At 49.6% G+C, this 25,353-nt stretch overlaps 1 protein-coding gene and 1 long non-coding RNA gene across 6 annotated transcripts in view; one reads left to right on the top strand and one right to left on the bottom strand.

Moving 5' to 3' along the window:
• The window catches only part of LOC128088493 (uncharacterized), a 2,760-nt gene extending 1,131 nt beyond the window's left edge, over window positions 1–1,629 (bottom strand). Inside the window, exons 1-2 of the long non-coding RNA XR_008210275.1 lie at window positions 1,558–1,629; window positions 1–918 (exon numbers count right to left, since the gene is read on the bottom strand). The exon at window positions 1–918 is cut by the window's left edge and continues 1,131 nt beyond it. This is a non-coding gene — a long non-coding RNA (uncharacterized LOC128088493). The remainder of the gene's footprint in view (window positions 919–1,557) is intronic.
• PIGV (phosphatidylinositol glycan anchor biosynthesis class V) lies at window positions 1,576–19,685 on the top strand. 5 transcript variants are annotated; one of them, XM_052699073.1, is made up of 5 exons: window positions 1,826–2,640; window positions 3,914–4,063; window positions 5,175–6,326; window positions 16,699–16,807; window positions 19,587–19,685. In XM_052699073.1, exons 2-4 carry the CDS (start codon window positions 3,977–3,979, stop codon window positions 16,786–16,788), a joined length of 1,329 nt encoding a protein of 442 aa, XP_052555033.1. In that variant the 5' UTR covers window positions 1,826–2,640; window positions 3,914–3,976; the 3' UTR covers window positions 16,789–16,807; window positions 19,587–19,685. The 5 variants fall into 5 exon arrangements, with proteins under 5 accessions (XP_052555030.1, XP_052555033.1, XP_052555032.1 ...); XM_052699070.1 differs by lacking the exons at window positions 1,826–2,640; window positions 16,699–16,807; window positions 19,587–19,685 and adding exons at window positions 1,576–1,707; window positions 7,036–8,123; XM_052699072.1 differs by lacking the exons at window positions 16,699–16,807; window positions 19,587–19,685 and adding an exon at window positions 7,036–8,123 and having other exon boundaries at window positions 1,827–2,351.
• Window positions 19,686–25,353: the final 5,668 nt, after the last annotated feature.

The raw sequence follows: 25,353 nt of genomic DNA, 5'->3' as shown, positions 1-25,353 counted from the left end.
TTCACTCATTCTTGGAATTGTGATGTGGACTCAGTCATCCTCCAAGGATGGGGTTTTCCAGCGAACAAAAGTCTGAGGCCCTGAAGCACAGACCAGAGTTCAGGCTCTTCATTTGACAGTCTGCACGTTTTCATGCTTGGTAAGCAGATATTTTATTCAGCCTGAAGCTTTATCCTCCGATGATAATAGCAGCAGGCTAACTAGAACTGCGCTGAGCTCACTTAAGCAAAAGTGTTGAAGGGAAAGAAGAGGCTTTTCTGTCTTTTGTACAAAAGCCGCCTCTTATTTCCCCCCAGCCTTCTCTCATGAAGCTCGCAGTTCCTTCAGCCCTTAACTGTAATCCTGAAATTCAGACTTCTGGAAGGAATGGTGCCTGAGTCAAATAGACCTTCTGAAATGTTTACCAGCTGGAATTGTGGGAACTCCTCTCTGGCTTGTCTGGGAAAGGGGAAGTCCTTAAAATGGAATTCTTAAGAGGAAAGGAATGATGCTGGGCTTCCTTGACTTTAAATGTACTGAATGGAAAAAGAAGTGGTGTGATGAGAGTTCTGTTGGCCTTTGCTGATTTGTGACTTAACTGTTGGTTTGAAACCCACCTCTCTGATAATTGAGCTGTTCCAGGAGCTTTGTTCAAACTGCTTGAATTAAAAACTACAAAAGATTTCAGCATTTCAACAGGGAGGACCTCAGCAGCGGGGCTGAAGAAGGTAGTGTTAGCAGCTTCTGCACAACCTCTCTGTTGTGTTTCTGTTACGTTTCAGTGAATTTAGTCAAAAGTGAATGCTCCACGTGAGAGTGAAGGAGGTCACATGTGGTACAACTACCCGTTGTAGTGGTGTTTACACGAACAGATGCTCTGAGGGAGTGATTCCGCTCCCTCAGTGCTCGAAGTCGTGGCGTGGTGTTTCTCTGGTGCTTCTGTCGTGGTTAAAGAAAAACAGCAACAGTGAGAAATCAGCGAGGTGAGAACGTACAGCGTTTACAGTTGGGACTCAGCTGAGCGCTGCAGCTGCTTTAAAGCTCCTTTTGGCTCTAAAGCCGCCGTTCCTCCACGCTCTGCCACGATTCGCACCCGCAGCTTTCCCTTGCGGGGCCCTCCGTGCTGCGGCTGCGCCCGACCGCGACACGAAGGCGCGGCCCGCCGCCTCCGCCATCACGAGGATGGGGCGCCGGGGAAGCCGCACATCTCTTTTAAGCCGTTAATACCATGACGTGCGCCGTGCCCGGGCTGCCGGGCCGTGCCGCCGCATAACCGGCCCCGCATCGCTGTGTTCTCCGCGCCAGCCCCGGGCCCCGGCGGGAGGAGGAGGCGGCGCGCCGTCAGCTCACGGCCCCGCCCACCGGCCCCGCCCTCCACCTCGGGCGGAGAGAGAAATCGCCTTGTGCCACGGCGGCAGCGCACCGCGCGGATTCCGCCGAGCCCGGCAGAGTTTTTTGCGCACCGGCGGCGCTCGGCGGGAGCAGCGCCCGGGCCGACGGCGCAGCGAGGAACCCACCCGCAGCCATCCCTGCACGGAGCGCCGCCACCCCTCCTTCCCACCACGTGAAGAAGCATACCGGAAGCGCGGGGATGGACAGGAAGTGACGTCCCCGGAAGTAGCCGCGGGCGATGGACCGGAAGTGACGCCCCCGGAAGTAGCCGCGCGCGGCGGCGCATGGATTCGCCTCTGTTGGTGCCGGAGCGGGAGCGGCGCGCCGAGCGCTCAGGTGGGGGAGGGGAGGGGATGGGAGGGGCTGAGAGGAGAGGCGGGACCGCGCCCGGGACCGCCCCCCCGGCACTGCTCCGCTCCTGCTCGCAGCCCCCGGAGGGACTGCGGCCCCGACCCGCCCCCCTCGGGCCGTGTCCCGCTGCTCCGTTCCCGAGAAGCGAAACGGAGCGAACGGCCCCACTGCGGCGTCCGGAGGGCTGAGCGCTCGGAGCGGCTCCCGAGTCTCGTGAAAGCGGTGCCGGGCGGAGCTCCGCCCACTGCTCCGTGCCTCGGCTCAGGCTAGGAGGCGGTTTCCGTCGGAGCCCCGCCGGGAGCGGCCTGCCGCGCTGCGCGGAGCAGAAATGCCTCATCCGGAGCGCTGCCGCCCCCGCGCGGGCATCGCGCCGTGCTGTTGCGCGTCCGTCCGTTGGCGCAACTTCCGGAGTTCGTAGCGGAGCACGGAACGCCGTGTAGAAACACGGAGGAGGACAGGAATGGTTCTTTACTTCACACGGCGTTATTTTCCACTCTTGCCTCTTCTGGCCCTGCAGGTGCTCTTCGGAGCAGTGCCGTGTGGGGCAGAGCCGTGCGAGCTGCAGCTCTGTGATGAGGTGTGCTGCAGCGTGACAGGAGTGGTGCTGCAAAGGCCTGCTTTCTTGGCATGTTCGTGCTATGCTTCTCTGTCCTTTAAGAAAAAGAAGTACTTGGACGATTGTTGGCTGTGATCTTTAATAAGACTTGCAACTGTGAATGTGTTTTCATAAAACTTGCAGCTGGGCTGAAGTATCCGCTCTTAAAATAATGTTGGGGCTTTGTGATTTGGGATAGTGTGCCTCCCACTCACTGCTCTGTAGCTGTGAGTGCTGTGGAGCAAGAGAACATGAGCAGAACCAAAACTCTTAATACATGGCAAAAGAGGAAGAAGCAGAATTGCGTGGTTCAGGCTGGGACTGTAAGTGAATGCGTTTGGGTGCTGCTTTTTGCTTTGCTGTTGCCTTGGTTTCTGCTCTCGTGTGCAGCTTTTAACCTGTCTGATTTTTCTCTGTCAATAAACTGGAAATAGGAAAACCTCTGAGAATTGTTAGGTCAGCAGGTGAGGTGAGAATTTCAGGAATCTTTGTGCACTGTCGCAGGCTGGATTAGAAAGGTGGGAAGTGGTGCAGGATGTGGTGCTGGAGCCCAGAGAGAGCTGTGGGTCTTTGGTTAGTCAGACTTGAAAAGCCGTTGGTGGCTGGGGAACTAACGGAAGAAACGTGTTATCTTAAAAAGCTGCAGAGCAGACACTGCCTGCCTGTGTGGCTCCAGGCCAACAGTTTTCATAGCTGGTAGCAGAATGTCAATCCAGAATACACAGAAAAGAGAGCACTGTGACTCTGCAAAGTGCTTTAAATCTCACGAGTAAGGATTTGAGGGAAGAGATGGAAGAGAGCCACCGTAGCACGTGTGGTTTGCTTGGCAGGCAGATGCCCTCCCTCTGGAGAGCAGCAGCCCTGCCAAAGCAGGCAAGGGTGCAGGTGGAGAGAGCGGTGTTACGCACGTGTCACGTCCCAGAGGTGCTATATGTGATGAGGGAAGCCAATGTGTCTGAGCAGTGTTAGCTTTGCCCTGGAGGAACCTGCAGGGCTGTGCTTTTTTTTTGTACTGCATTTTTTTGCTACCTAGGAGCAAACGCTGGGCAGAGAGCACGTGAGAGCAAAAGGCGCCTGGCAGTGCTTAGCCAAGTGCAGCCCATTGGCAAAGGGTTTAAACAGATGTTATGCTTAGATTCCACATTTTAGTTGTGTCTCTAGTCCAAAAAAATAAGTGTCATTGAATGTATTGGAACTTGAATGTGCGTGTAGTTGCTTGGCTGATTTGTGGCTGGAGCCAGTGGTTTTCTGCTGAGACAGCCAGTAAAGAGGGCAGTGTGGCTCTGCTGCAGGCATTTACATTGGCCTAGTCAGAAATGGACTGAGAATGTGTTGCAATCTCTCCTCCTCTGCATCCTAACCAAGGTCAAGAAGACAGGGATGTTTTTCTTTTTTAATAGGAACAGTATCAAAGATTTTTTTCTGTAACATCTCCGTGTCCCTTGGTTCCTTGATCTCTTTCATATGTGACTTTCTTGTTCATAGAGATTTACAGCCCTCTGAACTTCCTGGTAGCAAGTAAAAATGAATAATGTACAAACATGTCTGAATCCAGAAGTATCTCTTGGTGTCTCTGCTCTCTGTTGATCAATTCAGGTTTCCAAAACTGGAGGGTGAATTTCCCCAACATCAGTGACCGAGGCAGCTTTCAAGCTTGGGATGGAGCTGGCGAGCAGGCAGGATCCTTATTTGCGAGTGGTTGTGCACACTGCAGTGTGCTGCAGAGCCCTGACACTCCTGCTACAGGCAAGTCTTCTGCTCCTGAACCACAGGTGCTGCAGCATCTGCTGTTCTGTGGTCCAAGACTTCTCTCTTTGGTACTGCGTGATGCACCACAGGCTGGTTCGGAGTGGTTGGGAAATCCCCTTCTCCTTTGGAGAACCAGGAGACCAGCTGCATCCGGGGAGGCAGGATGCTGTGAAGTAAAATTACATACATTTCTGCATAACTTATGTGTAATGCTGCTGTTGCAAGAGGTGGGTTTGGCAGCCTGCGAAGCTGAAACGTCCGTTTATCCGCAGAGCAGGAACAGTAATCTGCTGCTGCACATTCCTCCCAAGTCTCACTTGCAGAGACATCCTTCTCTGAGTGCAGAAGGGTGCTATTGGCCCATTCTGTTCTGCCTGTGTGTGCCATGGCAGCAGAGCCCAGCTGTAGTTCCTGAAGTCAGAGCAGCCTGGGGCACATCTCCAGCAGCCCCATGACTGCTGGGTGGGACTGAGTGGAACCTCAGAGGAGACAAAAGGCTGCCTACTGCAAATTGGTCCAGATGTGTGGTTTTTTGTAAAACATTAGGTTGTGAATTGTCCCAATTTGTTCAGTATTGCCTCTTCTCTTGTCTCTGTTAGTGCTGAATTCCTGGCCAGAGACTCATCCCAATCTCCAGGTAGAAAGCTGCAAAAAGTACTGTCTGGAGGGTTTGTTTTTAAGAAAAACAGTCTTGTTTGTCTTCTGCACCAGTTTTCTGTAGTTTTGTCTCCTCTCTCTTGTCTGTCAGCTGGGATGGGAACACCAAATTCAGTAGCAAAGGCAGCTTACCAGCACTGCAGAGGCACCTGGTGTGAGCATACGCAGTTAGATGTGCGTGAGCAGGGAGCTGAGCTGCCTTTCCCTGTCCAATTCCATGGGGATTCATGATGGATATTGTCAGAATTGTATTCAGTTCTGCTAAAATGCCCCACAACATGTGTCTGCTTTCACAGTTTTATAGCCATCCTTGCTGGAAATCCCATTAGCTTGTCTTCTGTGCTGCTCGTCCCCTTCTCTGAATCCCAGAAATGCTCTTCCAGCCCAGTGCTCCCAATAGGTTGCAAGAAGATGTCTGCTGTCCTTCAGTTCTCTCTCCTCCTCCTTCCAGGCCGTGTTTGACCTGCTGATCCCAGATCACACAGCAGATGCCTTCTCCCCGCCTCGTCTGCCCAAGCCTGGCGCATACGACCTGCTGCTGGAGCAGCTGCTGGGGGGCCTGGCACACTGGGACGCAGAGCATTTCCTCTTCATCGCAGAGCGGGGTTACCTGTATGAGCACAACTGCGCCTTCTTCCCGCTTTACCCTCTCAGCTTGCGAGCCGTGGCCGATGGCGCTCTGTGGCCCCTGCGGCAGCTGCTGTGTTTGCGGAGCCGCCTGCTGCTGTCAGCCGTCCTCCTGAATTCTCTCTTTTCTGTGCTGGCAGCCGCTGCCCTGTACAAGCTGGGCTGTGCCGTGCTGCGGTGCCGCAGGACAGCCTTCCTTGCTGCCCTTCTCTTTTGTATCAGCCCTGCCAACGTGTTCATGGCGGCTGCTTACTCGGAGAGCATGTTTGCCTTCCTGGCCTTCAGTGCCATGTGGCAACTGGAGAAGGGGCAGAGCTGGCTCAGCATGCTGCTCTTCTCCCTTGCCACTGGCGTGCGTGCCAATGGGCTTGTGAATGCTGGTTTCTTTCTCTACTCCCGCAGTAAATCCTTTGCCCTCCAGCTCCAGGTGGGTTCAGGCTCGGTAAGGAAGCTCTTTCTGTTATGGAGGCAGTTCCTCAGTGTGGCATCTTCCATGCTTCTGACATGTGCTGGGATTTGTCTGCCTTTTGCTTTGTTTCAGTATTATGCCTACATGAGGTTCTGCAGCCCTGGCCTGAAGCTGGCTGTTCCTGAGCCGCTGCGGCAGCTGGCTTTGGACAAAGGCTATCGTCTGGTGTCCCCCCATGGGGTTAAACCCCCTTGGTGCTCCCAGCGGTTCCCTGTGGTCTATTCTTACATTCAAGATGTGTATTGGAATGTGGGCTTTCTGAGGTATTTTGAGCTCAGACAAGTACCAAATTTTTTGCTTGCTTTGCCTGTCTCGCTTTTGTGCTCGTGCGCTGCCTGGACCTTCGTTGTTGCAAACCCATGGCACTGCCTGACCCTGGGACTAGAGAGAAGAAAGAAGAAACGAGAGGGTAAACCCAGAGCTGGGTTTTGCTGCCCTGCTGTCTTCGTGTATGTGGTCCATGCTACAGCCCTGCTGACGCTGGGGTTCTTCTACATGCATGTTCAGGTAAGACGTTCATGGCAGCATCCAGAAGTGATTTCTTACGGGGAGCATGGGGCGATAGCTGAAGTGGTTCGGTGATGGTCACAGCCTGTGACAGCCACAGGGCCGGCAGAGGGCTGTGCAAGCCCAAGGTTTTGCCTCTCCACTTGTGATGCCACTTCCACGGTAGCTTTCCAAAGCCTCGTCTCTGCTGGAAAGCTCCCAGAGATTCTGTGAGGTGCTTGCTATGGTTTGACAGGTGGGACTGAATCACATCTGTGGCGTTCTCGTGTCAGCTCCCCGAGTGCTGCCCGCCAGAGGGCGCAGAAAACGTCACGTCCTGTGACGCTGAGCTGGGTTGGCAGCGTGGGGATCCAAAGCCTGCCCAGGTCCCTTGAAAGTGCTTCTGGGTGCTTTTTACTGGCACTAACTGTTGGGGATTGTGGGGAAAGAATAATTGAAAAGTGAGATTCAGGTCCCCCCCGGCAGCTGCTGTCAGTGTTCCCGGGTGGGACTGTGACGAGGACTGCAGTGGCGGTCACCGCGTTTGCCCAAGGCCCGTGGAGCCCCTGGCCAGGTGCAGAAACGCCTTGATAAAGGCAGCGGCGCTGACTGAGAGGCGTTTCGTTCCACGTGTAATAAATTCCAGCGCCGCGAGGTGGGGCTGTGTGCCATTCTGTGTACCGACACGCTCAGAGACCGACCGACTAGATTCTCTGCCTGTTGCTTTCAGGTGCTGACCCGATTCCTCGGTTCCTCCAGCCCCGTTCTGTACTGGTTCTCCGCCCACCTGCTCCAAGGACACGAGGCCTGGCTCTGGGAGGAGGAGGCCGGCGGGCAAAGCGCGGTGCGCGTCCACGAGAGGCGCGTGCTGGGTGCAGCGCCCGGCTCCTGCGGGAAGGGCTCTGCGGGGGGACACCCGCTGCTCAGGCTGCTGCTGAGCTACCGCTCCATGACTGCCGTCGGGCGGTGCCTCCTGGGGTTCTTCGCGTCCTATTGGCTGCTGGGGCTGGTGCTGCACTGCAACCGCTTGCCTTGGACGTAGCGAGCGGCTGTGGCCGCGACGGACAGCTAGGTGACGGGAGGAGGAGTCCGAACTGAACGTTTTCTAAAGAACCGGACGCGTCCCGAGGCCGTCGTCCACGACGAGGTGCTGTCGGACGGCGCCGTCCCACGTCGGGTGCCCGAGTGCGGCCTGCGCTGCCGCGAGCGACCGGAGCTCTGCTCGGGCCGGGCCCGCCCTGCTCTTCCGTCGTCTCGGCGCGGCCGGCAGGGGGCGCTGCAGTCGGGCGGGGGGCGGGGCGCTGCTGACTCCGAGCGACGCCGCGAAGCACCGCGAGTAGCGGCGGATCTCGGCGCTCGCCGCTCCGGAGCGCCCCGGCGGCAATTCGCGCTGTTCCTCGACCACGTCTGCTTCTCGTGCGGCGGCGTTTCGGCCCCGTCCCGGCCCCTTAGTCGGCTGTCCCCGCCCTCGCAGACGCCGTGGATGCCCGCGCTTCCCGCCCGCCCCATGGAAAAGCGGTCGCCGGCGAGCTCGTGGCGAAGCTCCGGTACTGCTACGGCTGCGGAGCGCCCCGTCCCGAGCGGAGCTCTCACTGCGGCGGCCGCGTCGATGAGTCGCGAACGTGGCACTGTGCGTCCCGTGGGCGTAGCGCTGTTGGGTGCTGCGTTTATGTTCACAGAGGGTTGCACAGCGCGACGGCGATGCGGCAGCTTGATGCAGAGCCTGAGAGCCCTCGGCCTGCTCGGCTGAGCTAAGAAAACGGTGTGGGGCCAAAGCCGGCGATTTCAGTGTGGAATTAGAACTCTGCGTTCCTTCTTGTTGCTGGTCTCATCCTGCTAGCAGGGGGAAAGAAAAGGCAATGTCCCAAGCTGAAAAGGCTTTAGTAAAGCACAGAAGTGCACTGTGCAGCTCACACTGCAGCTGTGCTCATTTTTCTGGGCATTCCTATTTTCTTAGCATAGAGCCATGGAATGGTTTGGGTTGGGAGGGACCTTTAAGATCCTCTATTTCCACCCCCCTGCTGCAGGCAGGGACACCTCCTACAGACCAGGTTGCTCACAGCCCCATTTGGCCTGGCCGTGAATGCCTTCACGGAGGGAACATCTTCAGCCTGTTCCAGTGGCTCACCACCCTCACAGTAAAGAATTATTCTCTAATGTCTAATCTAAATATGTACTCTTTAAAGAGACTTTAAGGCTGTTTTCCCTCATTCTGTTGCTATGTGCTCTAATAAAAAGTCCCTCCCCAGCTTTCCTGCAAGGTACTGGAAGGCTGCTATAAGATCCTCCTGGAGCCTTCTCCAGGCTGCAGAGCCCCAGCTCTCTAGGCCTGTCCCTTTAGGGGAGGTGTTCCAGCCCTCTGATTCCCCTCATGGCCCTCCTCTGGACTCACTCCAATAGCTCCATGTCCTTCTTGTGTTGGGGGCCTCAGAACTGGATGCAGTACTCGGGATGGGGTCTCACAGGAGCAGGGTAGAGGGGTAGAACCACCTTCTTTTCTCTCAACTCACACCTCCAAATCCTTCTCCTCAGGGCTGTTTCTTATGCCAGGGGAAAGCCATCTTTGTTCTGTACACTGAAAGCAAACCCTTCAGCAGCTCAGGGAGTAGGAGCTGAGAGATGCCTGGCAATGGAGGAAAGCTGTGTGTGGTCAAGGATTGTGGGGCTTGTGTTGCTCCATTTTGAATCTATTCAATTAGTTCTTAATTGTTTTGAGCAGTTTGAAAAAGTTGGGTATACTTGGTGCACATGTATGAAGTGAGATTGAATAACAGGTTAAGTGACAGCTTAAATATTCGTCTTTTTGGTTTGGACCCCATCCCTGCTCTATAACACAGGCATCACTTGAAGTTCTGAGTGGTGTAGGCATGTGGAGAGCTGTTAGTGCAGAGGTGATCTGCACATGTCCTTCCTCCTGCTCACCTTTGGCTCTTGTCCAGCCTGTGGGCACTCGGAGATTGACCCTCTAGTAAGAAGGACCCTCTGTCCTCTACTCAGTACCCATTTGTGAGAGGATGGGGTGAGCTGAAAGGTGTTCGTCCCTTGAGCTGTTCCTGTCTGGATCTGCTGCCCAGTAGGTATTCTGTTGGTGTAGGCGCTGATGTTTTTGGTCGGAGTTTTGAAGCACAGCAGGTGAAGCAGAGCGGATGGCAGTTGAGGTTTGCAGAGTTGGGCCCTTGGCAGCGTGCCTTTGTGAGCTGTGTTGGCTCAGAGACTGCACAGCTCCGCTCTGATGTGGTTTGTCAGCAAGAACAAACTTGGGAGATCATAGATTAGCACTTTATGTTTGGAGAGAGTGAGAACTAGCTGGGGTTTTTTTCAGCTTAAACTTTGTTCCCCAACTCCAACCTTTCTGGTTCCCGCTGGGGAAGCAGTGTCAAGGAGGTGAAGCCCTAAGCAGAAAAGCAGCGGTGCCTGGAGCTCTTGTCATGGTTCTATGTTTTTGTTTTTTGTCTTGCTTTTTTTTATGGTTTCAGTATTCCACATCAAAACATCATGTAGTGTACGGGGCATTAAAGTGTCACTGCCCCAATCCCAGTACCTATCCCTGTACATTACAGCAGTCACGGGATCTGGCCCTTCCGGGTGGGGGGGCGCTCTCTTGCTGCCTGGCAGTGGGTGCTGGAGGTGCTTTCCTCCAAGCTTTTCAGGTTTGACTCGGTCCCGGGAACTCTCTCTCTCATCTTGTCTGATTTATTAATCCCAATTTCAATTAAATTGTATTATATTTTGTTATCTTGTATTCCAATATTATAGTAAAATAAGTTTTCCTCCATAGATTGTTGCTGCTGCTCTTTTCCTCCCTTCCTTCCTTCCCATTTCTGTGGGACTGGGGTGGGGGGGGGAGGGCAGAGGCCTGTCGCCCCTGTCATGGACATAGATTGATCTGGTCAACTCCGTGACAGATTTTTGGCGCCCAACGTGGGGCTCGCTGCTTTTTAGCTTTTAGAACGAATCTTTTTTTCTCTCTGCTCTTAGAGAGCTTCGTTAGGGAGTTATCAGTAGTTCAGGTTTCTGTGCTGGAAAACCTGACCTTGAAAGATTAGGCGTACTGCCAGTGTTCTGGGATATTTGTAAACTTTGAGCACTACTTCGTCTGGGTAGTGCCTTTTTTTCCTTTTTTTTCCTTTTTTTTTTTCCCTCCTCTTGTTAGCTTCAATTCATTAACCCCTTTTTAGCAGGCACCACCGATGAACCCACTCGTTATCGTGGGGGCGCTGTGAAAAGGATTTAAAGCAATGGTGTTACTCACAACCTACTGGCCCATAATCCATCTCACACTTACATGTTTTGGAATTGCATCCGTATATAGCTACCTAAGGGCACTGATGGAGACACCTATGTTTTACCTACTTGCAATGTGGTATGATTTGAATTTTGACATTTACATCCCAGAAGGAATGGCTAATTTCACAAACAGCTACATCCCAAATGGAACAGCTAATTTTACAAACAACACGATGTTCAGACCAGTCTCTGGGTTTTCTTTTCGGTTTGTTAAACATTTTTCAAATCTTGAATTAATACTCATGTTGTTGTTCGTGTCATCAATTCTCCTGAATGTATTCCTAAGCATTCGTAATAAGGAGTCTCCTCCAAAACTAGAGAATGATGACTGGCAGGGAATATGGAGAGGTTTAGGAAAGGTCTTAGAAGCATGGGGACCCGCAGTGTCATGGGATTTTACTCTTGAACACCTGTGGGATCCTGAGAAACTAAGCCAGTATTTGAGTCAGGGACTATGCGGCTTACATAAATCTAAGGAGGTACAACTTGTTTGGGGTTTGGCTTGTGCTTACCGTGCCCTATATAATACCATTCTGGAGAGAGAGAGTTTCCGAGCTGAGGTGCAAGCCAAAGGGGAAAATCCCCAAGTCAAATCTAATCAATCACAGGAGACACCAGTAACAATACCAGTTGCTCCTGTGGAGGGCAAGAAATGGAAACGAGTGTCTTCGCGTCTTGAACGAAAAAGAGAAGAAGAGGAGGAGGAGGTGGAGGAAGATCCAGGCGAGGGGCCCTCCTCAGAACCACCACCATCGCGAAAGGCAAAAGGGAAAACTAAGAGACGTGCAGAAGAGAGTGATGAAGAGGAAGTCTCTATTACTACTCGCCGGCCTCTAAAGATGACTGAAATCCAAGGTTCAAGAAAGGAGTTTACACGGCGCCCGAATGAAACTCTTGTTTCCTGGTTGGTTCGCTGTTGGGACAGTGGGGCCCATAGCTTGTCTCTGGATGGTAATGAAGCTCGCCAACTAGGCGCCATTGCCAGAGATCCAGCTATTGATAGAGGAATTAGTCGATGTTCGGATGAGGCTGCCTCCCTCTGGGAACGAGTGTTAATAGCTGTGAAGGAAAAGTATCCCTTCAAAAATGGCTTGAAGATTGCGATGAAAAAATGGGATACAGTTGAAAAGGGGATCCAGTATTTGAGGGAAATAGGCGTGGTGGAAATGTTGTATGACCCTAACTTTGTTCCTAACCATCCACAACAAAACCGCGACCCTGAAAGAGTGAGGACAACGCCTGAGATATGGCAGAAAATCGTGACAACAGCGCCGGACAAATATGCCTCTACACTGATGTCAGCGTGTGACAGATTCAACGAACAACAGAGAACGCCCTTAGTTTATGAATTAATTGTTACGCTCCAAAACTACGAATAATTGCTGTCCCCAATTCATGCTGCCGTGGTGGCTGCTATATCAAAAATGACGGAGCAAGTGTCTCAACTGATTAACCGTGACAAACCTGTAGCAGTATCAGAAATGCTTGATGAAGATCAGGATAATCACATGAGTCTAGCGAAGGATGTGAAGGAGGTGAAGGAGATGATGAAATTTTTGCGAGCCCACCTAACTAAAGATGTTGAACCTTCCTTCTCACGTGCACCATCAAAGATCTCAGCTGTTAGAAGCAAACGCTCTCCGGCTCAAGTAAGGGGTAATACACCGCGAATTGCCTTATGGTATTACCTACGTGACCATGGAGAAGACATGGGGAAGTGGCACGGTCAACCTACTCCTGTACTACGAGCCCGGGTGAAAGAATTACAAAGCAGATCAACCACCAGTGCAGTTGCTCCAGTTACCACAGGTAATGAATAGAGGGGCCCTGCCCTCAGCCAGGGGGGGGAAAGGGATAATAGAGTATATTGGACTGTGTGGATTCGATGGCCTGGCACATCAGAACCACTGAAATATAAGGCCCTGGTGGACACTGGTGCACAGTGCACTCTGATGCCCTCGAGTCACCAAGGGACAGAATCAATCCATATTTCTGGAGTGACGGGGGGCTCTCAAGAATTGACTGTGTTGGAGGCCGAGATAAGCCTCACTGGTAAGGACTGGCAAAAACATCCTATTGTGACAGGCCCAGGGGCTCCATGTATACTAGGTATTGATTATCTCAGAAGGGGGCATTTCAAGGATCCTAAGGGGTATCGATGGGCCTTTGGAATAGCTGCTGTGGACATAGACAACATTAAGCAGCTGTCTGTTTTGCCTGGCCTGTCAGAAGATCCGTCTGTTGTGGGGCTGCTGCGAGTAAAAGAGCAACACGTACCGATTGCTACAAAAACGGTGCACAGGCGGCAGTACAGCACCAACAGGGATTCCTTGCTCCCCATTCATAAGTTAATTCGTCAACTAGAGAGCCAGGGAGTGATCAGCAAAACTCACTCGCCTTTTAACAGCCCCATATGGCCAGTGCGTAAAGCCAGTGGAGAATGGAGGCTGACGGTGGACTACCGTGGCCTGAATGAAGTCACACCCCCACTGAGTGCTGCTGTGCCAGACATGTTAGAACTCCAGTATGAACTGGAGTCAAAAGCGGCCAAATGGTATGCCACCATTGACATTGCTAATGCCTTCTTTTCCATTCCTTTGGCCAAAGAATGTAGGCCACAGTTTGCTTTCACCTGGAGGGGCATTCAGTATACCTGGAACCGTTTGCCCCAGGGGTGGAAACACAGCCCGACCATTTGCCATGGGTTGATCCAAACTGTATTGGAACAGGGCAGTGCTCCTGAGCACCTGCAGTACATTGATGACATCATTGTGTGGGGCGATACAGCAGAAGAAGCCTTCACGAAAGGAGAGCAAATAATCCAAATTCTTCTGAGTGCTGGTTTTGCTATTAAGCGAAGCAAAGTGAAAGGACCTGCCCAGGAGATTCAGTTCCTAGGCATAAAGTGGCAAGATGGCCGTCATCACATCCCGACAGATGTGATCGACAAAATCACTGCTATGTCTCCACCCACTAGCAAAAGAGAGACACAATCTTTTCTGGGTGCAGTGGGCTTTTGGAGAATGCACGTTCCAAACTACAGCCTCATTGTAAGCCCCCTTTATTATGTGACACGAATGAGAAATGAGTTTACATGGGGCCCTGAGCAGCAGCAGGCTTTTGAACAGATTAAACAGGAGATAGCCCGTGCCGTGGCCCTAGGGCCAGTACGGATGGGACAGGATATAAAGAACATCCTCTATACCGCTGCTGGAGAGAACAGCCCCACTTGGAGTTTGTGGCAAAGAGCCTCAGGAGAGACTCGAGGCCGACCCCTGGGATTCTGGAGTCGGGCGTACAGAGGGTCTGAAGAGCGCTACACTCCAACTGAGAAGGAGATCTTAGCCGCTTATGAGGGGGTTCGGGCTGCTTCCGAAGTAGTCGGTACTGAAACACAGCTCCTTCTGGCACCTCGACTGCCAATGCTGAACTGGATGTTTAAAGGAAAGGTTCCCTCCACCCATCATGCTACTGATGCCACATGGAGTAAGTGGATTGCACTGATTACACAACGAGCACGGATGGGGAACCTCAGCCGTTCAGGAATCCTAGAGGTCATCATGGATGATGGCCTGAAGGTAAAAAGTTTGGAACACCACTAGAAGTATCGCGTGCTAAAGAAGCCCCACCATACAGTGAACTACCAGAGAACAAAAAGAAATACGTCCTGTTCACAGATGGATCGTGTCGTATTGTGGGAAAGCATCGCAGATGGAAATCTGCTGTGTGGAGCCCCACACGACAAGTTGCTGAGGCCACTGAAGGGAAAGGCGAATCAAGCCAATTTGCAGAGGTAAAGGCTGTCCAACTGGCCTTAGATGTCGCTGAGCGGGAGAGGTGGCCAATGCTCTATCTTTACACTGACTCATGGATGGTGGCAAATGCCTTATGGGGGTGGTTACAGCAGTGGGAGCAAAATAACTGGCAAAGAAGGGGTAAACCTATTTGGGCTGCTGAACTGTGGAAAGACATTGCTGCCCTAACAAAGACTATAGTTGTAAAGGTGCGTCATGTAGATGCTCATGTGCCCAAGAGTCGGGCTACTGAAGAACAGCAAAATAACCATCAAGTAGACTGAGCTGCCAGAATTGAGGTGGCTCAAATAGACCTGGACTGGCAGAACAAGGGTGAATTATTTCTGGCTCGGTGGGCCCATGAGACCTCAGGTCATCAAGGGAGAGATGCAACATACAAATGGGCTAGAGACCGAGGGGTGGACTTAACTATGGATGCCATTGCACAGGTTATTCATAACTGTGAAACATGTGCCATCATCAAACAAGCCAAGAAGATGAAACCCCTCTGGCAGGAAGGGCGATGGCAAAAGTACAAATATGGGGAGGCATGGCAGGTTGATTATATCACCTTGCCACGATCTCGCAATGGTAAGCATTATGTGCTTACTATGGTGTAGGCAACCACTGGGTGGCTCGAAACATATGCAGTACCCCATGCTACCGCCCAAAACACCATACTGGGTCTCGAGAAACAAGTCCTGTGGCGACATGGCACCCCAGAAAGGGTTGAGTCAGATAATGGGACTCATTTCAAAAATTCTCTTGTAAATACTTGGGCCAAAGATCATGGCATCGAGTGGATTTACCATATTCCCTATCATGCACCAGCCTCTGGTAAAACTGAACGATACAATGGATTGTTAAAAACGATGCTAAAAGCACTGGGTGGCGGAACATTTAAGCACTGGGAGAAGCATTTGGCAGAAGCCACCTGGTTAGTCAGTACCAGAGGATCTATCAATCGTGATGGTCCCAACCAATCCAGTTTCCTACATACCGTAGAGGGAGATAAAGTCCCTGTTGTACATGTAAAGAACATATTAGGAAAGGCAGTTTGGGTTCTTCCAGCTTCTGGAAAGGGCAAACCTCTCCGTGGTACAGTTTTTGCCCAGGGACCAGGATCCACTTGGTGGGTAATGCAGAAGAATGGGGATGTTCAATGTGTACCACAAGGAAACTTGATGCCGGGGGAGTGCAGTTACTAATTCTATGTATATGTATATAGCCATGTATGCATTTTAATCATTTTTTGTTTGTTTGTATATATGTATATATATTTTAAGCATGATGTAACGATGTAGAATAAGGGGTGGAATGTCATGGTTCTATGTTTTTGTTTTTTGTCTTGCTTTTTTTTATGGTTTCAGTATTCCACATCAAAACATCATGTAGTGTACGGGGCATTAAAGTGTCACTGCCCCAATCCCAGTACCTATCCCTGTACATTACAGCAGTCACAGGATCTGACCCTTCCGGGTGGGGGGGCGCTCTCTTGCTGCCTGGCAGTGGGTGCTGGAGGGTGCTTTCCTCCAAGCTTTTCAGGTTTGACTCGGTCCCGGGAACTCTCTCTCTCATCTTGTCTGATTTATTAATCCCAATTTCAATTAAATTGTATTATATTTTGTTATCTTGTATTCCAATATTATAGTAAAATAAGTTTTCCTCCATAGATTGTTGCTGCTGCTCTTTTCCTCCCTTCCTTCTTTCCCATTTCTGTGGGACTGGGGTGGGGGGGGAGGGCAGAGGCCTGTCGCCCCTGTCACGGACATAGATTGATCTGGTCAACTCCGTGACAGCTCTCCATCAGATCTGTGCCAATCTCAGCAGCTTTGGAGGTGTCTCTGTGCACCTGGAGGATGTGGTACAGAGCTCCAAGCCTGGTGTCAATGGGACACCATGTGCAGTGGTGGTTCCCCTTGTCACGGAAAAGAAACCTTGCTGTTTCCCTCATAGATTAACGGGTGTCCTTGAGCTGGTTGTGCCAGGACTTGCAGCCCTATCCCTGAGATGGATGAACTCTCTTGCCCCTCCTTTGGGTACCAGCTTGTGTCATGTCTGGCACAGTTAAGAGAGATATCAGAGTTGGAGGGTGTCCTTTAGAAAGGTTTAAAAAAGTAACTCCGTGCCTTGATGTTCAGCATCATGAGAAAATGACTCTGTGGGTGGAAAACAGCATTATACTCTCTGCTTCTCTCCTCCCATATGCAGGAATCACACTTCTCAGAAGCATAGCACTGCAGGATAACACATCACTGACAATAAGGTGAGTCTCTTTCTTTATTGCTGATCAGTTTCTCTGTGTGTTGCAGGACTCGTCTGGTGCTGGCAATCCAGTGTGCAGCGGGAAGCATCCTGCATTCTTCCATCAAACAGTCAGGCATGGTGGGACCCAGGTGTGACTTGAATTTGGATCTCATGGTACAAATCTGTTCGTAATGCTAAATGTGTAACTAAAAAAGTACCGGTCCTGATAACTTGAATTCTGTGGTGAGATAGCATCTGCAGGCGCTAGTGTTATAGCTACCAGACTCTGGCCTTTGTCCTCCGGAATGTTGCTCTCTGTTCAACAAGTGCAGTGAGGTTGTTGGGTATTTCCTAGATTGTTTTTATCTTCTGTAACCCCAGTTTTCTGCTTTCTAAGGTGTGGTCAAAGCTCTTGCTTCTGAAGGCTGATACATTTGCAGTATCTTGTGTCTGAGGTCCTTGTGTGTTGCAGGGAGTTACGAGTGTTCCCAGAACCGCTGTTAAACAAGGCATCGTCCAGACCAGGGCGTCCCAGGGACTTATCAGTGTTCTCACTCTTTCAGCCCGATTTTTTCAGTGAGGTTGGTTCTGTTTGTGCTGATCAGTTGAATTCTGTTGAGAGGAATCTGATCTAAAATGCCTTTCAGGGCTCAGTCCAGAGCACTTGTGAGCTAGAGTTGATTGTTCTGAAAAACGTGCAAAGGCTGGGCAAGGGCCTAGTAAGCTTTGGTCTGTCATTTCTTAACCTACTGTGATGTTCTGAATCTCTAGTTGCTGGAGTAGCTGTAACTTATGAGTGTAATGTTCAAATGTGCCACAACAGACTGTCTTACTCTTCTGTGGACCATTCCTTTCTTACTTACCCCAGGCTGACTCTGAGTAGCTAATGCTACTTAGTTGATGAGTAGCAAGCAGCCAGTGCAGTTGTGTTTGGAGTATACTTGGGAGTATCCCCATTTTTGAGACTTGCCAACTGATTTTTGGCACTGTTGCTTTGCTGTGAGTGTTGTTGCAATAAAAGATTTCAACTTTTTTTAGGTTTTTCATAGACTCTAGAATGGCCTGGGTAGAAAAGGACCACAATGCTCATCTGGTTCCAACCCCCTGCTGTGTGTGCAGGTCACCAACCAGCAGACCAGGCTGCCCAGAGCCACATCCAGCCTGGCCTTGAATGCCTGCAGGGATGGGGCATCCACAGCCTCCTTGAGTAACCTGTTCCAGTGCCTCAACACCCTCTGGGTGAAGAACTTCCTCCTAATATCCAACCTAAACCTCCCCTATCTCAGTTTAAAACCATTCCCCCTTGTCCTTTCACTATTCACCCATCTAAACAGTCTTTCCCCTTCCTGTTTATACGCTCCCTTCAAGTACTGGAAGGTCACAATGAGGTCTCCTTGGAGCCTTCTCTAAGCCAAACAAGCCCAGTTCCCTCAACCTTTCCTCACAGCAGAGCTGCTCCAGCCCTCTGCTCATCTTAGTGCCCTCCTCTGGATCCGCTCCAAGAGCTCCATGTCCTTCTTGTGCTGGGGGCTCCAGGCCTGGACGCAGCGCTGCAGTTGGGGCCTCACAAGGGCTGAGCAGAGGTGGACGATCACCTCCCTCTCCTGCTGGCCACCCCTGTTTTAATGCAGCCCAGAACACAGTTGGCCTAATAGGCTGCAAGTGCAAACTGCTGCCTCATGTCTAGATTCTCATCCACCAGGACCCCCAAGGGCTTCTCCTCAGGGCTGCTCTCGAGGAGATCTTCCACCACTTTGTAGAAACACCTGGGATTGCCCTGGCCCAAGCGCAGCACCTTGCATCTGGCCTTATTAGGTTTTCACGGGCCCACTTCTCCAGCCTGTCCAGGTCCCTCTGGATGCTTCCCTTCCTTCCAGTGTGTCGACTGCACTGCTCAGCTTGGTGTCTTCCACAGACTTGCTGAGGGTGCACTCAGTGCCATCATCTGTGTCATTGATGAAGATGTTGAAGAGCACCGAGGCCAACCCCTGAGTGACACCACTTGTGACCAGCCTCCACCCTGACACAGAGCCATTGATCACAACCTTTTGACTGTGTCTACTCAAGCAACTCCTAGTCCATCGAACAGTCTGTCCTTTAAATCCACACCTCTCCAATTTAGAGAGAAGGATGTGGTGAGGGACCACCATGTCAAAGGCTTTGCAGAAGTCCAGTTAGATGACATCCATCATCCTTCCCCCGTCCACGGATGCTGTCACCCCATCATAGAACTCCACCAGATTGGTCAGGCAAGATCTGCCCTTGCTGAAGCCATGCTGGGTTTTGGTGCTTTCCTTTCACGTGCTTGATACATGCGACATGAAAGGTATTCTCTGGGGAGAGGAAAAAAAAAAAGTCCTAAACTTTGAGTGTTGATATTGTACATGCTAGATTTTGCTATCTTTGAAGAAAGGGAAGTGGAAACCCTGAAGACCGTTCTACAGTTTTCTTTGAAATATCTCTTTAGTTTGTTTTTATTCATCTTGAGTGAGTAGTTTCCCAGCTCACGTGAGGTTTATGAGTTAATTATGGCGAGGCAGGAGTTTTCTGTTGTTCAGAGACTGAGCCATGTTTCTGTTCCATGTCATAATTGCACTGAGTACCTTCTCCATATGCAGCTTTATGTGTACTGTTGATGCATTTTTTAGTTTCTTGCCTCTACACTGAATTAAAAGAAGCAAGTAGGAGAATGAGATAGGTGTTTGGACCATCAGCAGACATTCATCAAACCACCTAGGGAACTGCTGGGTTCAGAGGCAAGCAGCAGGATACAACACATTCAGCAGTTACCTCGGTCTTCAGCAACCATATTACTGACAATGACATGAGCTAAGTTGATTGATTTCAATTTGCAGTATGCCTAAGGGAGAAATTCACTTTCAGGGTGGTATATGAGAGTAGTCCCGTATCTCTTTATTTGCTGATGGCTGATCTGTTTCTTTGTGTGTTGCAGGACCTGTCTGGTTCAATAGATGATCTACCCATGGGTACAGAAGGAGCTCTGAGCCCTGGAGTAAGCACATCAGGGATTTCCAGCAGTCAAGGAGAGCAGAGTAACCCAGCTCAGTCTCCTTTCTCTCCACATACCTCTCCTCACCTGCCAGGCATCAGAGGACCTTCCCCATCCCCTGTTGGTTCTCCAGCTAGTGTTGCTCAGTCCCGCTCTGGTCCACTTTCACCTGCTGCAGTACCAGGTAACGCTGCTTGGCACCTAGTGATCTTTTGGTTCAACTCTCTCCTGCACGTAGAGACAGAATTAAGATGGTCAGCAGGAAGAAACTGGCCAGTGTCAATATTATGTGGCTATTAAGAGCTTGTGATCTCTTTTTTTTTCCTTTTTTTTTTTTTTTTTCCCTTTGCAATGCCTGTAACATATACTGAATGCAGTCACATGAATGGGATAGCTGACAAACCAGCATTGTCATTTTCTTGGGTTAGTGTGGCTGATCTTGCTCTTGTTTTTCTTCACTGTGGCCAAAATGCCCTTGTGAAACTGTTTGTAGTTCTGGTTTTTAACGCTCTTGCATCCTTGATTTTGCGGTAAGCAATTCTTGTGATTAACCACTCTCCTTTTTGTGGTGCAGGCAATCAGATGCCACCACGACCACCCAGTGGCCAGTCAGACAGCATCATGCATCCTTCCATGAACCAGTCAAGCATAGCGCAAGATCGAGGTGTGTGGTTTGGGCTGTGGAAGTTCTAATGATACAAATCTGTTTATAAAGCTAGATATGTAGCTAAAAATTACCTGTCCTGGTAACATGAATTCTGTGGTGATTTAGCATCTAAAGGCTGTGCCAACATTTTAAGCTGCAAGTGTTTCAGCTCCTGGCACCACATTCAGCTGTGTCAGTGGTCCTTTGGCCTCTGAATGTTAGATGCAAGTTTGTTGTTTGGCTTGTGAGATGTTTCCTCTGGCTTTTCCAAGGCTTTTCTACAAATGTTAGTTGCCCAAATTCTGTGACCTTAAGCTTCAAAATGAGGGGTGGTCATAACAATATTGGGTGGCATTTCCTTATATGAGAATAGGGGAAAATGAATGTATAATGTCAGTCTGAAAGTATGTAGATGTCACTCAGAGAAAACAAGCAAGCAAACAAAAAAACGCTCTGAAAATGACAGATAATCCTCAAATTTGCCAATTTACTGTCAGTTCCTGTAATGCTAAGTTCTTTTTTTTTTCCTTGGTTAAAACAGGAAATTAAGTATGTTCTTAGTTGCTAGGATTACTAGCAACGACTGTAAAATGTGCGTCGGTTGGTGCTGGCAGGGTTCTGTTAGTGGCTCCTGTGGACTGTTGTTGCTTGAGACACATGTGTCCAGTGGCACCTCTGGGTAATTTGCTCACTGGGTGCTCCTCTCCCCGGGTAACCAGGTTATTTGCAGAGGAATCCTCAGATGCCCCAGTACAGCTCTCCCCAGCCCGGCTCAGCCTTATCTCCCCGTCAGTCTTCTGGAGGACAGATGCACGCTGGAATGGGGTCATACCAGCAGAACTCCATGGGAAGCTACGGACCCCAGGCCGGGCAGTACGGACCTCAAGGTGAGGCATGGGGAGCTTCTCGAGGGGAAACTGAGCGCAGCAAGTGGGAAAGGCCTCTGTCAGTGGCAACATCTTGTCTTTGGAGAACGTGTTTTGAGTTGTCTGCTCTTAATGCGTGGGTGATGCAAAAGAGTCCACTCCTTATGAGGTGGAACAGCTTGTGCTTTGAGTATTATGCTGAGATTCATGGCAGATGTTATTTGAATGCTAGTTGTAAATGAAGGATCCCTCCTTCTCTCTGTGAAAGATACCAGCAACACCTCCAGTGTGTTAGAGAAGAGCCAGATAACTTGAGAGGGGAAGAGAGCTGTGTGTTACATGTTTTGGAAAGGGTTGAGTGAGTTTATTTGCATCTCGTCCTGGACAAGCTTGAACAAGTGGTGTAGTTTAATATATTGTTAATGACCTGCTTAGGGAATTTTTAATGTTGATGGATGAAATCTGTTTAACTTGGTTTTTCCTTAACTTGTTTTGGCTTTCTGGTCTGCTTTGTGGGGTGGGTGATTTTAATGCTGCTGTGTGTGTGTGGTAAAGCCCATCCATCTAGCAAGCAGCAGCCATCTATCCAGCTGCATTTGTCTGGACCAAAGCATTGCTTTTCCACTGTATCGAACTTCTTCCTTTTAGGGCTTTGATGGGCAGCCATGGGAAAAGGAGCCGGAATTCAGCGCTGAACTTTACAGCTGTTTTCTGTGTTTTATTTTGCTTTAATTGCATGCTTCAGAGCAGTTGTTATGTGGCCTACCAGAATGCCCTGAGAGCCACAAACTAGCTTACACGTTAGGCTCCCCCCAGTGAAGCTGTTAAATTTACATGCTTTTGTGGTCTGGTTAGGTGTTGTACTCTTTATCCTGTCTTAAAGCTTATTTCTGCGATCTTCTGTCTGATGGCTGCTAGGAGGTCAATTCCCAAACACCAATCAAGGCATCAAAGTGCGTCCTTTCGATTGATGTGTCTGAGGGACAGTTATGTGGGGGTTTTTATGACACACGTGCTGTAATGTGCTTTTTGTGGATATGAGAAAGAGAAAAAAAGCCATTAAATCTGAGGGGTACTGTGCTGCGCATCTGTAGCAGTGCTGTATTGTTGCTTACGTGCACAATGCTGCAGTATTTGTAGATGAGTTCTTTCCTGGGAAGATGACTTCAGACCTGAAAGCAAGTTCAGTTAGGGAGTGAAGATGAGAGGTCAAACTGTTGAGTGCTGAAGTCCTTCTTTCCTAATGGGTTGCATCTCCTTTGCTTTTGAGAGTGAGGCTTAGGTTGTGCAGTGGGTAAGCTTTCAAAGAGCACCTGATCTTTGTTCACTTGCTGAATGTCAACTTCTGCAGTAGAAGGCTTCTTCTGGTCAGCCTGTTTTGTTAGAAGGCACAATGTGAATGCTTTGAATCTGGAGTAAACGTCTGTTTCTTCCTCGTCTTTTCCAGGCCTCCTGGTTATCCCAACATGAACCAAGGAGGAATGATGGGTACTGGACCTCCTTATGGACAGGGACTTAACAGCATGGCTGGCATGATCAACCCCCAGGGCCCACCTTATCCCATGGGTGGAAATATGGCTAACAACTCGGCAGGTAAGCGGTGTGTCCCAGTGCCGAGTGCTGGGCGTTGGGTGACTTCATGGGTCTGGATTGGAAAGCAGTGTCATGGATTCTTGTAACTTCCTAGGGATGGCAGCAAGTCCTGAAATGATGGGTCTTGCGGATGTCAAATTAACTCCTGCAACTAAAATGAACAATAAGGCTGATGGGACCCCAAAAGCAGAATCCAAGTCAAAGGTAAAACTTTTTTTTTTTTCTTAATATACATGTATGTATTTAATGACACAGTGTACGGATCCAGTGGGGAGTGCACCTCCCGAGAGAAACCCAAGGTGACTTGCCCTCTTCCATGAGCAGGCTGGCCATTAGCATGGCTGTTTGTGCAGCATGTGATGGTGCTGCTGTGTGCGAGCACGGTTTTAACTCAGCAGTGTGGCAGTGAGTGGGTACCCTCAGCTGGGATGTGTTGTCTTTAGGAGAGTGGCATATGCTGGCATCTCCTGTTAGGTGTGAGCAAGCTCTATGAGTGCTGTCCTCCCTTGTATCCCCCTCTAGGGATCAGTTTTTTCAAGTCTCCAAATGCAGTAGATAGCTGATGAGGCTATAGATATCCTGAGATGTCCGGAGACCACAAAGATTCTTTGCTTGCTGTGGGTGAGTGCTCTGCTTTTAAGTGTTTGAGAATTAATGAAATGATTAGATATACTGTGTCTTGCCTTGACTGGCTGTTAACATATTTTCAGGAGGAAGACATGGTTTGTCTTTTTCGGTGCTTTATGGGTACAATCAGGTGAGAAAGTGTTGTGCTTTGTGATACTGTGTACTTGGCCTAACAGTGCTTTGGCAGCCAGGTTTACTAGCAGGAGGCATTTAAGCATTCATAGGAATACTGATGTTCTCTGGTCACAGTGACGGCAGCTTCCAGCATGGACTTAGGTTAGAGTCACATGCAGCACCTGTGGCCATGCTGGTTCTCTGGATGTTTATCTCCTTCAAGATATGCCCACAAAAGGCTGCTCATCAGCCATCTTCTTGTCTCTGGAGGCTGCTTATCTCTGGTTGCCTCTGGCCTTCAAGTCTTCAAACCAAAGATTTCTTGGATTTATCCATCTGTTGAAGTTGTCCAAAAGCAAGCTTTTGACAAAGGTTCAGACTGTCTTAGACTTAGACTCTTGGAATTTCCTGCACTTGTTCATCTGTCAGAAACAGTCTCTAGCACTTACAAGCCACAAGACCTTGCTGACTTGAAATTTAGATTTGAAATGTATCTACACTGATTTGCTAGGATTCCTCATGGTGGTGAGCTGCAGTGGAAGAGAAAGGGCAAGGTCAGGTGGTATCTCCTTCCCCACTCCCATGATCCACACATTTCTTTCTTCTCACACTTGAAGCAGAGAGCTGTACTGGCACTTCTGATCCAGCCCTATCAAGTTCTCTTCTGAAAAACTCTACGCTTTCCCCATGCCTAATTGAAATGGAAATGGTCACTCTTCCATTCATACTAAAAAAGGTACATTTTGGTTATTTAACTCCAAAGTCAAACCCTCTTAATTTCTGGAATCAAGATTTCTTTACATGAAATAGTGTGAAAAATCCAATTCAAGTGCAGTTGAAATTGCTCAGAGGGTGCTTATCAGCAAAGGTGGAGAAAGAACTTTTTTCAGGATTGTAAAGAGGGCCAAGCAGCATACTGTTCCTTATTTGTATTTTTTCTTTTTCTTTCTGCTTAGGAACCAGACCAATGCCCCTCCTCCTATTTTGAGAAGCCAGCGGTCCCACAAGCTGTTCTTTCTGTAGCCATGATGATGCCCTGTTGCTGTGTCTCCTTCTCTCTAATAGCTGGTGACCAGACACCACACCCCAAGAAATCCTACTGTTCTTTGGATATGCACTTCCTCCTCCTAGAGAAAAGTAAAATCATAGCTCATATTAAGATGTGCTATGCTTTCTGAGATGGGCTGAGTTGAGGAGGCAACAGAATCCTTACAAGTGACATTTTTTAAGTGAATTTTTAAAGTGTGGGATCACTGCAAGCTCACTCTATCTCAACAGGGTACTGTGTTGCCTGAAAAGAGCCTCCTGCAGCCAGAGGTCAGATATTTGCCCTTTATCACTTTGTTGTTGTTGTTGTTGTTGTCTATGAAGGTAACAAACCAAGGAAACTCATTTATTTTGTTGGCAGCTACCATCTGTTGAGTCTGTTGAGGAGGCTCACTCAATATCACATTTCAGAGGAAAAACAGGAATTTCATATAATTAAGTCAGTGGAGCTCAGTTCATACTCATACACATTCCTCTACACTGAATACACAGCAAAGAACATGTTGTCTAGAGGGTACTTTCTGAAGGTCTTTATTAAGATATTCTTTGTGGGAAAACCTGGTAATATAGCACTAAAATCACTGTGATCTTGCTCCTCCTATTGTCTAGATTATGCCATTTTGAAAGTGCTGCAGACAAAGAAAAGGTTTTTTGTTTTCCCCACTTACCATATTGAAACTATATTTGCATGAGATCGAACCTCCTATGTTTCTGAGTCAGAGGTCTCTGCAATCTCTCAGAATTTCCTGCCTGCTATACAAGAGATCATGACTGAGAAGTTAGGGGCATGTGAGCACAGGAATATAAGACCATAGCA

This window comes from Tympanuchus pallidicinctus, unplaced genomic scaffold (assembly GCF_026119805.1).
Source record: "Tympanuchus pallidicinctus isolate F22 unplaced genomic scaffold, pur_lepc_1.0 scaffold35, whole genome shotgun sequence".
Classification (NCBI taxonomy): domain Eukaryota; kingdom Metazoa; phylum Chordata; class Aves; order Galliformes; family Phasianidae; genus Tympanuchus; species Tympanuchus pallidicinctus.
This window is presented reverse-complemented; position numbering and strand designations above follow the sequence as displayed.

Bases quoted from the DNA above. Each gene is read 5' to 3' on its own strand.
- PIGV (XM_052699070.1), top strand. From the start codon at position 3,977: ATGGAGCTGGCGAGCAGGCAGGATCCTTATTTGCGAGTGGTTGTGCAC. The intron at 4,064-5,174 runs GCAAGTCTTCTG...TCCTCCTTCCAG, and splicing joins CCCTGACACTCCTGCTACAG to GCCGTGTTTGACCTGCTGAT. The intron at 6,327-7,035 runs GTAAGACGTTCA...TGTTGCTTTCAG, and splicing joins TCTTCTACATGCATGTTCAG to GTGCTGACCCGATTCCTCGG.